The sequence below is a fragment of the Gouania willdenowi genome, chromosome 16 (genome assembly GCF_900634775.1).
Source record: "Gouania willdenowi chromosome 16, fGouWil2.1, whole genome shotgun sequence".
NCBI lineage: Eukaryota > Metazoa > Chordata > Actinopteri > Blenniiformes > Gobiesocidae > Gouania > Gouania willdenowi.
The window spans coordinates 2,926,556-2,940,009 of NC_041059.1; the positions used below are offsets into that span (position 1 = coordinate 2,926,556).

Genomic DNA, 13,454 nt, shown 5'->3' on the forward strand with positions numbered 1-13,454 from the left:
GTAAATGAGTAGATTTTTTGGGTATTTGTACTTTTTTGAGTATAATTTTAAGTCAGTAATTTAACTTATACTTAAGTAAGTTTAAAAACAAGTTAAGTCATTTGTTACATTTCTACACCCAATGTTTACTGAGAAAATTATTATTTGTTTTTATAAAATAATCAACGGACATTATGAAACTACAAAAAATGAAATGTCCAGACAACAATCAAATGCATTACATCATAGCCGACCAATCAGATTAAAGGTAATGCACGGCACCAAAACAGCATTGAACAGAAGTTATTTTATCAGTTTTAAAGTTAAGAAATGTAGTAATGTAATAAATAAAGTTCCAATTTTTATGTTTTTACATGAGATGTTTAATGTATGCAAGGGAACTGTACATGATTTATTACCAACAATAATAAAGTAACTAACTAGTCATTTTTACTTTAAAGTACTATTTAATTGAGCTGCTCTTTATTTGTACTTAATTATTTTATGTATGACTTACTTGTATTTGTACTTCTGAACTGCCTTTATTTTTTTCAATTAGTGATACAAAAGAGTTGGCCAACTTTTATTTTGAAAAAGGATGTAATCAACTCAAGTAAAAACAATGTCCCACAAATTAAAAGGAAATACATTTATTATTATGAACTGTGCATTATTCATTCATTCATTGCTGAACTTTTGGAATCATTTTGTGTATTTTCTATACTTTTGTGCGTTTAAATTTTTCTTCTTAATTTTCTACAGATGTTTTTGTGGAAAATGAATAATTTTCCATTTGTGGTAGATTTGGTTTCTTCCTTTTTAAGTTTATACATGTTTACTGTACGTAAGGGAACCGTACCAAGATTTATTACCAACAATAAACGAAGGTGAAAGTAACTAATAACTTTTACTTTAAGAACTATTTAATAGAGCTACTTTTTACTTGTACTTCAGTATTTTTTGTATGATTTACTTGTACTTGTACTTCAGTATTTTATGTATGATTTACTTGTACTTGTACTTCAGTATTTTATGTATGATTTACTTGTACTTGTACTTCAGTATTTTATGTATGATTTACTTGTACTTGTACTTCAGTATTTTATGTATGATTTACTTGTACTTGTACTTCAGTATTTTTTGTATGATTTACTTGTACTTGTACTTCAGTACTTCTACTGGAGTAGATGAAGTGCTTAAAATCATGTTGGTGATGGACAGAGAAGCGGCAACTCGCTCTAATGTTACAGCACAGTTAGTGAGGGATTGTTCAGTCTCTGCATCGCTGAGAATAAATGGAAATGTGGAAAAATAGACGATTAAAACACAAAAAAATACACAACGAATAATGTGGAACTTCAGTCGAGAAATATCAAGATTTAATTAACGGGAAAATGAGTTGTTTTTTTAATCTTTCCACGATGAGAGGTTGGTCACACACACGCACGCACGCACACACACACACACAATCTCATACTGAGGAGGAAAGGGAAAAACTACCAACTTCAATTAAGGTCCCAGTTGTTGCCATGGCAACAGCCTCTTTTTCCTCTCTCTGTCCAACAAACACACACACACACACACTAGGGGTAGTAATAAGAGCTGTCAGACTTCACAGAGTTTCTTATAAACTGAAGCAGAAACTCAGCGTGGTGCGTTCAGGGGCCGTTCATGCATTCAATCACAGTTTGAGCTAAATCATCATCATCATCATCATCATCATCATCATCATCTAAAGAACTCTGAGAAGGAGATCCTGCATCAAATGTTGAGCGTTTTCTTGTTCAATCATCGTTTAGTTCAGTGGTTCTCAAATGGGGGTACATGTACCCCTTAGGGGTACGCGATGGCACTACAGTGGGGACTTGAGAGAGGAACATTAACAAATAAAATCATTAAAAAATGTGAGGTTTTATAATGTTTTTATTTTTTTAGTTAAAAATGATAATCATGTTTTTTTTTTTTTATCAGCAACTCACAAAACAACAACAAAAACACACAAAATAAGGGAAAAAAGCATACTGAATGATAAAAAGAACAGACAAACAACAACAAAATGACACAAAACACACACACAAAGAGAGAAAAATACACATAACGACACCAAAGACAAACAAAATGAGAGAAAAAAGTACAAAAATAACAGAAAAACATACAGAACGATATAAGAAACACACTGACTTTTTTGTTTGTTGCTTGGTTTGAGTTATTTTGTATGATTTTGTGAAACAGTCATTGCAATATTCTACCTGAGGTTTTCAAAATGACTCCAAAAACACACAAAACCTTTGTTGTTTCCTGTGTTAAACTCAGAATGGTGATTATGTTAAATGCTGATGTTGATCATGTGACCCTTAGATCAGATTAAAGTGGCCCATCTCTGAAGTTAATGAAACTAATGAGGAAACACCCAAAGGTCCTGATGTGATTAAAGCAACGAGTTCTTTGTGTTGGAGGAAAAAACTCAGATATTCATGAGTTCTGCTGTGGTTGTTGTTAATTATATCCTGGTTGTGTTGAACACGTCCTGGTTTGTTGTGTGAGCTGCTGTGCTGCCAAGTGTGCTTTAAAAATGCATCATGAATCATCACAATGTGTGTGTGTGTGTGTGTGTGTGTGTGTGTATAACCGTCTAGTGGGATTCAAACCCAAGACCGGGTTTTGTGCAAACAGCATGTTAATGTGTTTGACTCTTAATTAGAGCAGCAGTGCATAATGAGTGTTTGTATGTGTCAACACAGAACACACACACACACACACACACAATATAAACAAAGGAAAAATGCAAGCTTAATAAAAACCACAGAAATTGGTTAAAAGTTACAAATCAGAGTGGCCAAAAATAGACAAAAAGTGGTGAAATGGGTTCAAAGTGTCAATATTTGAACAATTAGTTTAAACTGGCAAATAATGAGCATGACAAATGGTGAATGTGGTTAAATTGGCAAAAAAATTATCATGAAATATGGTGAAAAGAGGTTAAAAGTGACAATAATAGGTGAATATATGTGACATTAGGTGTAAAAGTGGTGGGAATGGTTTATAAGTGCTGAACATGTCTAGAAAGTGGAAAAAATGTGCATAAATGAAATGTACATCACATTGAAATGTGATGTAGAAGTGTCAGAAATGTAGCAAAAATGCATTTAAAGGAGCAAAAATATGGCAAGAAAAAGTGATGAAAATAGGTTAAAATATGGAAAGTTTGTTGCAGAAAAATGGTAAAAATAAGCAAAATGGGCTCAAATTATTGAGAAAATATTCTTCATTTCTTGAAAACATCTGACGACCCCCTCCCACAGAGTAAATCAGAGACAGTTGAAGGACTCCCACCCAAAACAACTTCTATTCTCAGGGTTTGTGCGTCTTCAACAGTCTGTGTTTACTCTCTAATCAGCCACCAGAGCGTGTCAGCGCACTGCTTCAGGGAGAGTAACGGTCTTTTATGAGAGCTCTTCTTCTCTGCTTTACTGTCTGCTACTAAACCTCAGAGTTTACATCGACATCTTTAACGTTTCCTGATTATTTAGAGAAACCAAAAGCAGCACACGTTGTTATTAGGATTAAAAAGCTACTAAATGATCTAAAAACCAGGCTGAATGTTTCATTCCAATAAAAAACAATAGGATGTTTACAGGCAGTGGGGCCGTGTGACATCATCAATCACATGATTTAAAGATGGAGGAACACAGGCTCTAAAACTGTAAAGAAGTCCTATTTATATTAATGTGTTTTGTTAGACATAAATCTACTAATAAGATGTTATGACAACAGTAGTTTAACAACATAGAGGATCTCTTTAAAGGCTTGGTAATAAAATGCTAATGTTTAAATGTGATTTTATTCTATATGTTATAATAATGTGGAGTCGGCGAAAGAAGATTATTTAAGTTACAAACAACAAATTAATAGAATAGAATAGCATTTTATTTGTCATTGCCATGTAAAAAGTACAACAAAATAAAGTTTAGAGAAGAAGAAGAAGTGAGTTATTTTAACTCTGCATCATCATCCGGAGTCAAATCGACTCCACAAACCAAAACTAGAGTTGAATGAAATCCATGGAATGGAACCAAAATAAAGACATTTGTTTTATTTAAGGAACGCCAGAATGTAAAATACAAAAAGGATTGATCTTCACTCCCACACACACACACACACACACACACACACACACACACACACACACACACACACACACACACACACACACACACACACACACACACACACACACACACACACACACACACACACACACACACACACACACTAAACTAAAGCCTCTCTGATATCACACTTCACCAGTCCAAGAAGAAATGTTGTGTTTTAAAATTATCTTTAGCAGCTGAAAAATAGATGTGTGTGTGTGTTTGTAAAAACCAGTTAAAAGTAACTGTGAAGATGGTTCACATGGTTTCACATCTACTATAGACTTTAGCATTGGGTTGTGGGCGGAGTCACACATTTAGACCTCGTTTTATTTTAGGGAACATGTTCTGAGAGTTTAAGTAACAGGAAAACATGGAGAATGGAACAAACCAAAGGAATGACTTGAATCCTAAACTGTTCCAATCATACATTTTAGTGATTGATTACTAATATTGATTATTGAGCAACAAATGTTACACGTATCGTTTAACATTTGTTACACAATGTCCAAGTCGATCCACATAGATAGCGGGTTAGCGTTAGCACTAAGCTAGGAAACGATGATCTAAAGCAGTGTTTCTCAAATGGGGGTACGTGTTCCTTCGAGCAGCAGCGAACAAACCTGTCAAGTTTTGAATTTGAAAATAAGGGAAATTTTCTGGCGCCCACTACGAGCCGTCCCACCCCCAACCAAGCTCCAGTATCCCTTATATTTTAAGATAGATGAACAATAAATATACAATATCAACTTATCAACCACTTACTAAATACAATTATGTGATTATAATCTGATAGGTCGACCTTTATTAACATTTAAATGCTGTGAACGTTCCTACTAGGGCTGGTGATATGAACCAAAACTCATATCTCAATATATTTTCTCTAAATGGTGAAATATGATATAAATCTAGATAATTTTATTAAATAAAGTCTGACCAGAAAAAACAATTCTGGATTAAATTTGTTGATGCAAAAATGCTACACAGACATTTATTAACAAACAGAAGCAAAAGCAGCAACTCCTAAAATATTATATATATATATATGAAATATTATAGTTTTCTATATCACCAAAATAGAAAACTCGATACATCTTGAATCTCGATATATCGCCCAGCTCTAATTCCTAAATTATAAAAGTCTAAATAAAAACATAAATGTGTTTATGAAGCACATGATTATTTAATATACTTACAGTTTATATAAAAGTCAACACGTTACATATTTACTGTTAATTTCACATTGTTTGTCTTTAAGTTAGACATTAACATTTTATTTTCATTACATATTTTCTTTTTTCTCATGCTCACTCATGTGGTTCTCTGATATTCACTAATGACTTATTAGACACATTTATTACAGACTTTACATTATTTAACACTTTATAAACAGTGTATATTTGTGGAGCTTGTGATTGGATGATTTTTCATGATGACTTACGTGGTTCCTTCCTCTGTGGTAGACGTTAAAATATCAGTTATTAATCTAACAAAACGTGTAACTGTGTCACATCCTGATGGTCTTTATGAAGATAAACTCTATGTTATATTTTACAACGTATTTACACCAGTTCTTTGGTTTTTATCACCAGAACGTCTTCATTCATCATCTCTGTTCTGAGTTGTTTACAGGTTTGTTGCCGCTGTCAGTACTAATCTCGTGAAGCTAGTGACGGCGTTCAGTTTAGTAAGGCATCTTTTAATTATTATTACATTAAAATACGGGATATTTATGGGAAGATGGCGGGAAAAAGGGGTAAAATACGGGAGTTTCCGGCCAAAACGGGATACTTGACAGGTGTGGCAGCGAGAACTACATCATGTGCAGTTAAAACAAGTTTGTATCGTTTCACAATAACATCAGATGTTAACGTTCACAGTGAATGATGTCAGTTAGGAAAGAAAAATCAGGCCTTTCAAAGATCGGTGATCGGCATAAATCAGTGCACCTCTAGTGCTTAATTATGAGTCAGCTGTAAAGTGTGACCTCACCATCATACGCTGAGACAAAGATTATAAATACGTACTATGGATTTTTAAGTTTGTGCACATATTGATCAGTTAATGACTGATTATTAACGTTTAAACTCCAACAGATTTCCTTTGGAGGTGATGAGTAATGAGCTGCTGTTTATGATGATTAGTCAGAGGAAATAATGAACCAGGAAGGACGTGAAGCTGCTCGTTTAGCAACAGACACGAAAACAAGACGAGAGCAAAAAGTTTTTCTGCTCAAAGTCACTCAGCACCGAGATGGATGAGTCATCAAAATGTTCTATAGGAGCGTTTATTATTATTATAGTCATCTTAAAGATGGAAATCCTGGTTTTAATCAGAAATAAAATGGGTTAAAAGTGACAAAAAAATGGTGGAAAAGGTGGTGAAATGGGATTTTAAAATCAAAGATATTGGTTAAAAGTTGTAAAAATGGTTCAAAGTGTCAATATTGGAACAATTAGTTTAAACTGGTAAATAATGGACGTGACAAACCCTTGAATTGGCAAAAAAATAACCAAAAAATATGCAGAAAAGAGATCAAAATGTGATCCTGTCCAAAAAATTAGAAAATCATAGAAAAGTTGTTTAATTTCCATAAATCTATTCAAAAAGTTAAACTTTCATAGATTATAGATTCAGGGCCCACAATTTTAAAGTATTTGTTTATCTTTACATAATTTGGGTCCAGCTCATAAAACCCATGAAAAGAGGAATTAAAAAAATTAGAATACTTCAGTTTTTGCAGAAAAAGAGAGAGAAGAAGAAGGACTGTTGGTCAGTGGTCCATGGTCCTCTTTTCTGATGAAAGTAAAGTGTGTCTTTTATTCTGGAATCAAGGTCCAGGGGTTTGAAGGAAAACGTGTGAGGAACAGAACCAAAGGTGTTTGAGGTCTAGTGTGAAATATCCAGTTCTGTTCCTTCCCATAGACCCATAGACCACTGACCAACAGTCCTTCTCCTCCTCTTTTTTTTTTTTTTTTTTGCAAAAACTGAGAAGTAAATGGTGATTTCTTCACATAATTCTAATTTTCTTAATTCCTCTTTTCATGGGTTTTATGAACTGGACCCAAATTATGTAAAAATAAACAAATAAATACTTGAATTTGTTTAAATTGTGGGCCCTGAATCTATAATCTATGAAAGTTTAACTTTTTGAATGGAATTATGGAAATGAAACAACTTTTCCATGATATTCTAATTTTTTGGAAAGGTTATGTAGAAGTGTCAGAAATAGGAATAATGTAGCAAAAATACATTAAAAGGAGCAAAAATATTGCAAGAAAAAGTGATGAAAATGGGTTAAAATATGGTGCAGTTGCAGAAAAAGGTAAAAAATAAGCAAAATTGGCTCAAATTATTCACAAAATGTTCTGAGTTCCCCCCGCCCAGTGTCTCCTGACCCCAAGGTATGGAACTCCTGGAATAAAATGTAGCATGAAGTTAGTTTAAACAGGAAATGACACATTTACTGAAGCGTTTATTCTGCTCACATTAATTTACGAGTCGACGACAATTTTCCTTTGGGAAAAAAACAAAAAAAGAATAAAGCTTTAATAAATCACATTTTTTCTTATTGTTACAAAAGAGCAACATGTGCACACCCATCATCTTAAAACAAATCCCACAAATAATAATTAACACTGATTAACAAGTTCTGTTGCCATGACGATAAGTTAGAAATGGGGGTCACTCACCGCTGTTAAACTGAAAAGTTTTTTTGTGTCTCGTCTTATTAAAGATTATTTTCGATAAAGAAGATGAAGCTTTAGGGTCACAGCGCCCCCCGCTCTGAGGTCATGTGATGCCTTGGCCCCGCCCTCAGTCCTTTGGGGTGCCGTCCCCGTCCTCTTCCCCCTCGGCCTTCCTCGGGCTCCGCCCTTTTCTTTCTCTGGCTCCGTCCTCCTCCTTTGGCCCCGCCCCCCGGGCCCTGGTAGCCGGGCTGGTCGGGGTCCAGGGGCTCTGCGGAGAGCAGGATCCAGACGGCGGGGAGGCTGCGGCTGACGGTGAGGCTCTCCAGGCCGGCGTCCGGCGAGCGCGGCTCCCACACGTCGTCCACGGTGACGTAGAGAAGCCGCGTCAGCTGGTGGAGACCCTTCAGACGCCGCTTCAGCAGCTCCGCCACTGTCACCGCTTTGGCCACGCCCTTACCGCTCGCCATCACCACCACCTGTCGAAGGGTCGGCTCCGCCCCCTCCGCAGCTGGCCCCGCCCCTGCCCCCATGCGGCTCAAGGCGAAGGGCAGCAGGTTTCGGATCTTGCTGCCGTCCTTGACACGGACGTGCGGCGTGTCGGGGGGAAGGTCAGGGAACGGACAGACGGACGGACGCTCCACGGTACGAACTCTGCTGTAGTTCTCCATCTGCAGATGCACACACACACACACACACACTGATCACACACACACTACGCTCCCACCAAGATCCCACATTCTAGCTCAGGATTCTCAACATCTCACCTAAAATCTGTTTTACCAGTATTTTGAAGGAAGACACTTAGATTTATTAGGTATTTTTGGGAAAACCACTGTTATGTGTCAGGATAACAGTAAATCCAAAATATGTGGTTATAATGGGACCAAATGGGTCCTGAACTCAAAGAGTGTCGATATATTTTCTATCTTCTGTTCTATACATGTTGCATTAAAAGTGGCAATAAATGAAAACTCATGTCCAAAGTTCATACAATTAGTCTTTAAAATGAATGAAATATTGTTTAAAATGCTGAATAAGCAGAAGGAACACGTTTGGTACGAACAGGCAAAATTAGCGCTGGGCAATATATCGAGATTGAAGATTTATCGAGTTTTCTATTTAGGTGATATAGAAACACAGACATTATACAAATACAGAATAACAGACAAATTAAAAAAAAAAAGATCGACCAGGAAAAAACCCTCAGTCAGTCTGATCACAGACTTTATTTAAATATATATATATTAGGGATGTAACGATTAATCCTAAGGCAGTTAAAAATCGATAGGTATCACGGTTGATATCGATTTTCTGAAAAATACTTTTTTTAAACAGCAGAAGGCGCTCTTGTCCAAATGCTGAAGCGGCGGGCGGAATCTGCTACTACCTTCTTTCTGGCCGCCTTCTACTCTTAAACATGTTCATAAATGATTCCTTACCCCTTTAGCACTGAAAGAATATCTGTAATATTACGTGAATATCTGTAAAAGTCACGTTTTTCTATTAGCTCTGTCTGATAGCATAGCATCTCTTCTTCACTGCTAGAATAGCTGCATGCCAACTGACCACTGGGTTACCAGCGCCCTCTGCTGGTCTAAACAAATATCTGATGTAAATACAGTGAAATGACTTTTTTTTTTTTTTTTTAAAGTCCAATTTTTAAGACAAAATACATTTTCAGTTGCACTTTTAAAAAGAAAAAGAACTATTATGCAGTTTTGCATTGTTTATTATAGAACCAGAATTTAAATGAATAGGCTTCTTCTTCATTTGTATTATTCCTTTATTTATTTCATTCAAGATTTATTTTTAGTTAAATTGCATTGTTTTGAATAGTTTATCAAGGGATTCTTCTGACAATGAAAAATAGTACAGTTTTTTTACCCAAAAAAATACAGAAATATTATTCAGTTATTTGTGTACAGTCCCATTTTGTAAAATAAATCATGAGAGAATCGTATCAGGAGTTGAGTGAATCGTTACATCCCTCATATATATATATATATATATATATATATATAGTTTTTTTTTTTTCAATGTAAGGAAACAAGGTTGGTTTAAAAAAAAATTCAAAAACGTTAAAATAAATAAATACAATTATATAATGCTATAAACATGTATAAAATTACTAAGTGAAACTGATTTACCTGAATGTTTACTTTGTTCATCCTAATTACGAGTATTTATCCACATTGTTTTCATTTAAAACAATATTTACATATAAATATAAAGACATACAAACCAACATTTATCATCTAAACACGTCAAGTAGTAAATTTTCTTGTGAAACCATTAAAATAACACTTTAATCCAACATTGGGTGAAAAACACAGACTTTATCAGTTAAAAACAAACGTACCTGTAGTTTAGAGCTGTATTAATAAACACATCTATAGATATAAATATAGATATAGGTCAGACAGAAGCTGAATAACTCCTCTGGTCTGGTGCAGGAACACAGCAGTGGTCATAATGTTGTGGTTCACGGAAAAAACAGATGAAGCTAAGCTAAAGGCTAAGCTCCGTGACACACGTGTTTACAGTGGCCTCACTTCCGGCTTCCGTACTGCTGACGTCACTGATGTAAACTGTTGCGTTGCTACATTTGTTGTGTTGCAGTGACTCCTGGTGGCGGAGTAGGATATTACATTACATTAATTATATTAATTATATTACATTATATAAAATTACATTATATTAAACATTCTATGGCAGAGTGTGTCTTTTGTCAATCATTATTTATTTATAATTAATCATTTTATCTGCACATTTCTGTCACACTACTGTTGTGACTCGATAGTTTTTATCATCTTTTTTTTTAATCACTATTTTAATTTGTTTGCGTTAAGTTGAGTTTAAGATAAATGTGCATTTTTGTTGTTTTGTGTGTGTAAAATAATAATCAAATTAAATTGATTACAAGCATTATTGTGTTTGTTTTTATTTATTAGTGAGTTTTGTTCTGACGTGTATGAAGTTGTTATTGTGATAACTCTTGTTGTTTCACACAATACGAACAGAAACGTTGTGATGAGGCTTTATTTACAGCACGAATAAAACACGTTTCCGTACAACACAGGTCATGTGACAAACAACACTGCACTTGATTCGCTGTCCTTCAGTCTGAGGAAAATATGTGGTGTCTGAGGATGGGGTGAACTAAGGGTTAATGATGTGTTAAGGCACTTTGGAAGGAGAGACAAACTCAGCTGTGAGTTTAACAAAACTTAAGGAAAAACTCAAGAGTTTAGAGAATTATTTAGTATTCAGGGGTTCTCAACCTTAGGGTCAGGACCCAATTTGGGATAGCGAGACACTGGGAGGGCGTTGCCAGATGTTTTCAAGAAACTCAGAATATTTTCTGAACAATTTGAGCCCATTTTTACCCATTTTCTCCAACTCCACCAAACTCACCATATTTTTTTTAACTTATTTTCATCACTTTTTTTGCCATATTTTTGCTCCTTTTAATGTATTGTTGCTACATTTCTGACACTTATAAATCACATTTCAATGTCTTTTCTGAACATTTTTCTACTTTCCAGACATATTCAGGACTTATAAACCATTTCCACCACTTTTACATATGTTGACCCATTATTGTCACTTTTAACCTCTTTTCACCATATTTCATGATTATTTTTGACTATTTAATCACATTCACTATTTGTCATGCTCATTATTTGCCAGTTTAAACTAATTGTTCTAATGTTGACACTTTTAACCTTTTTTTTTTACTACTTTTTATGTCCATCTTTAGCCACTCTAATGGACAATTTTTAACCAATTTACACCATTTTTGGTCACTTTAAACAAAATATATTTCTGATTATTGATTTCCATCTTTAAGATGACTATAATAATAATAATAAACGTTCCTGGATAACAGTGGATATTATTCAGATGAATAAATAAATGTGGTTATCACAGATTCATAGAACAATGGACCATAATTTTACTGACTTTATGGATGGACCCCAAAAATCTCTCCTTTATTCCCCCTTATAGATGGTCCTGTCTCCACATGACTGTTCTTCAATGTTCATGTCTGTGTTCAACCACCTTCAGCTACAGTGGGGGTCCCCGCTCTGTGGGACCTTTATTTTGGGGGTTGTGGGCTGAAAAGGTTGAGAACCCCTGGTATAGACAATATAAAAACCTCAGGATAATTAAAAAAAAACTCCAGTTAATTTAATCTTCAGGTTGGATCAAACCTTAACACCAGATTTCCACTGAACCCGTAACTGCTCCGCTGCGTAACTACAGCGTAATCTGCTAATTCATGTCTAATCGCGCAATATATATATGTGATTCAACAATGGATAAGTGCAATATTTATATGTGAAATAAGATTTTGATAGTGCTTGGATCAAGCCAAACTGTGTTGCAGAACAGTTCCCGCGTCTGGTAAAAATAGAAGGACTGAGTATTTAAACAAAGCTGTGCTGGAGCAGATTCGGATGTAGTGGAAATTCAGGGTAAAGTGCGTTCACACCGAACGCAACTTCAGCAAATACAGTTGCTTAAATCGCCCGTGATGAGTCGCTTGAACATTATAGCTGGGATTCCATTACAGATTTTCACATAATAAAAGCAACATTTCTAAATATGGACAAGGTATAATTGCGCTGCGAACACGTTTCCATGGAACTTTGTTTTGGACAGGAGCCTCGTAACTCCCGTGAAATCTCATCCCGCGAGAATTCGCTGCAGGGAGACGGACGCTCAGAACCTACTTTTAAAACACTCCGTATTCCTTTATTGTTTCACGTCTAATTTGGCACTAATAATTGTAAGTATAACGCTAGAAAAGTTTGGGTCTCCTCTTCTGTCCACACGTACCGCATCATGTTTTCTCGGAGAGAAGTGGTCATGTGACCTGGTACGTCACGTTCTGTGACGTGTATTTGCGGAATACGTGTTTCCATCGCGCTTTTGCAACATATTTCAATATCGAAACGTCTGAAATTCCTCCTCATGAAAGCGTAAAAACTATTACGAGTGTTTTATTTTTTTCGAAATTCCAGTGTTTCCGTTAACAGTTGTTATTGTGCTTTTTAGATTTTGCGCATTTCCAAGGGTAATGAAAATGCAGCTATTGTTGTGCTTTTTTCCTTGCTTCATAATTGATGTAACGACCGGGGAAGTGACAAAGCGAGAAACTCGTTGCATGTCGTGACAGTTTCACGTGAAGTCACGTGAAAAGTTACAAATGTTCCACTTTGAGTGACTTCCAGCGACTCAGATCGCGATTACGTTGATTTTAAAAGTAATCTAGGCACCAGAGTCACTGAAGTCGCCATGAACGCAACGCACCTTTAGACCTTAAGCTAGTTTCAATCTCAAGTTAGATCAAACCTCAGGTTTTTCTTAAAAATCCTAAGTTAGTTTATATATACGATGAGTTTAAAAATGTAACCTAATACATTTAATTAAAAGTTCTCACTGTGGCCGCTGGTTGTAAACGGAGGCTCCGCCCCTTGGAATCTGTTTGCACCAATCAGAAACTGTGGTGTTTGACAGTTGGTGAAGCTGTGCTTTAACAGTCGCTGTTTTTGAGCTCCAGGAAAGACCGACAGTTGGAATAAAGACGCCACCTGAACATTAGCAAAATAAAAGCTTTCCCGCTTTTATT

General features: G+C 35.5%; 1 protein-coding gene across 1 annotated transcript; it reads right to left on the reverse strand.

The window, feature by feature from the left end:
* Positions 1-7,359: 7,359 nt before the first annotated feature.
* rpp25l (ribonuclease P/MRP 25 subunit-like) lies at positions 7,360-10,376 on the reverse strand. The gene is made up of 2 exons (XM_028471266.1): positions 10,179-10,376; positions 7,360-8,487 (listed from the first exon to the last, which is right to left on the reverse strand). The coding sequence occupies exon 2, from the start codon at positions 8,485-8,487 to the stop codon at positions 7,900-7,902; it is 588 nt and encodes a 195-aa protein (XP_028327067.1). The 5' UTR covers positions 10,179-10,376; the 3' UTR covers positions 7,360-7,899.
* Positions 10,377-13,454: the final 3,078 nt, after the last annotated feature.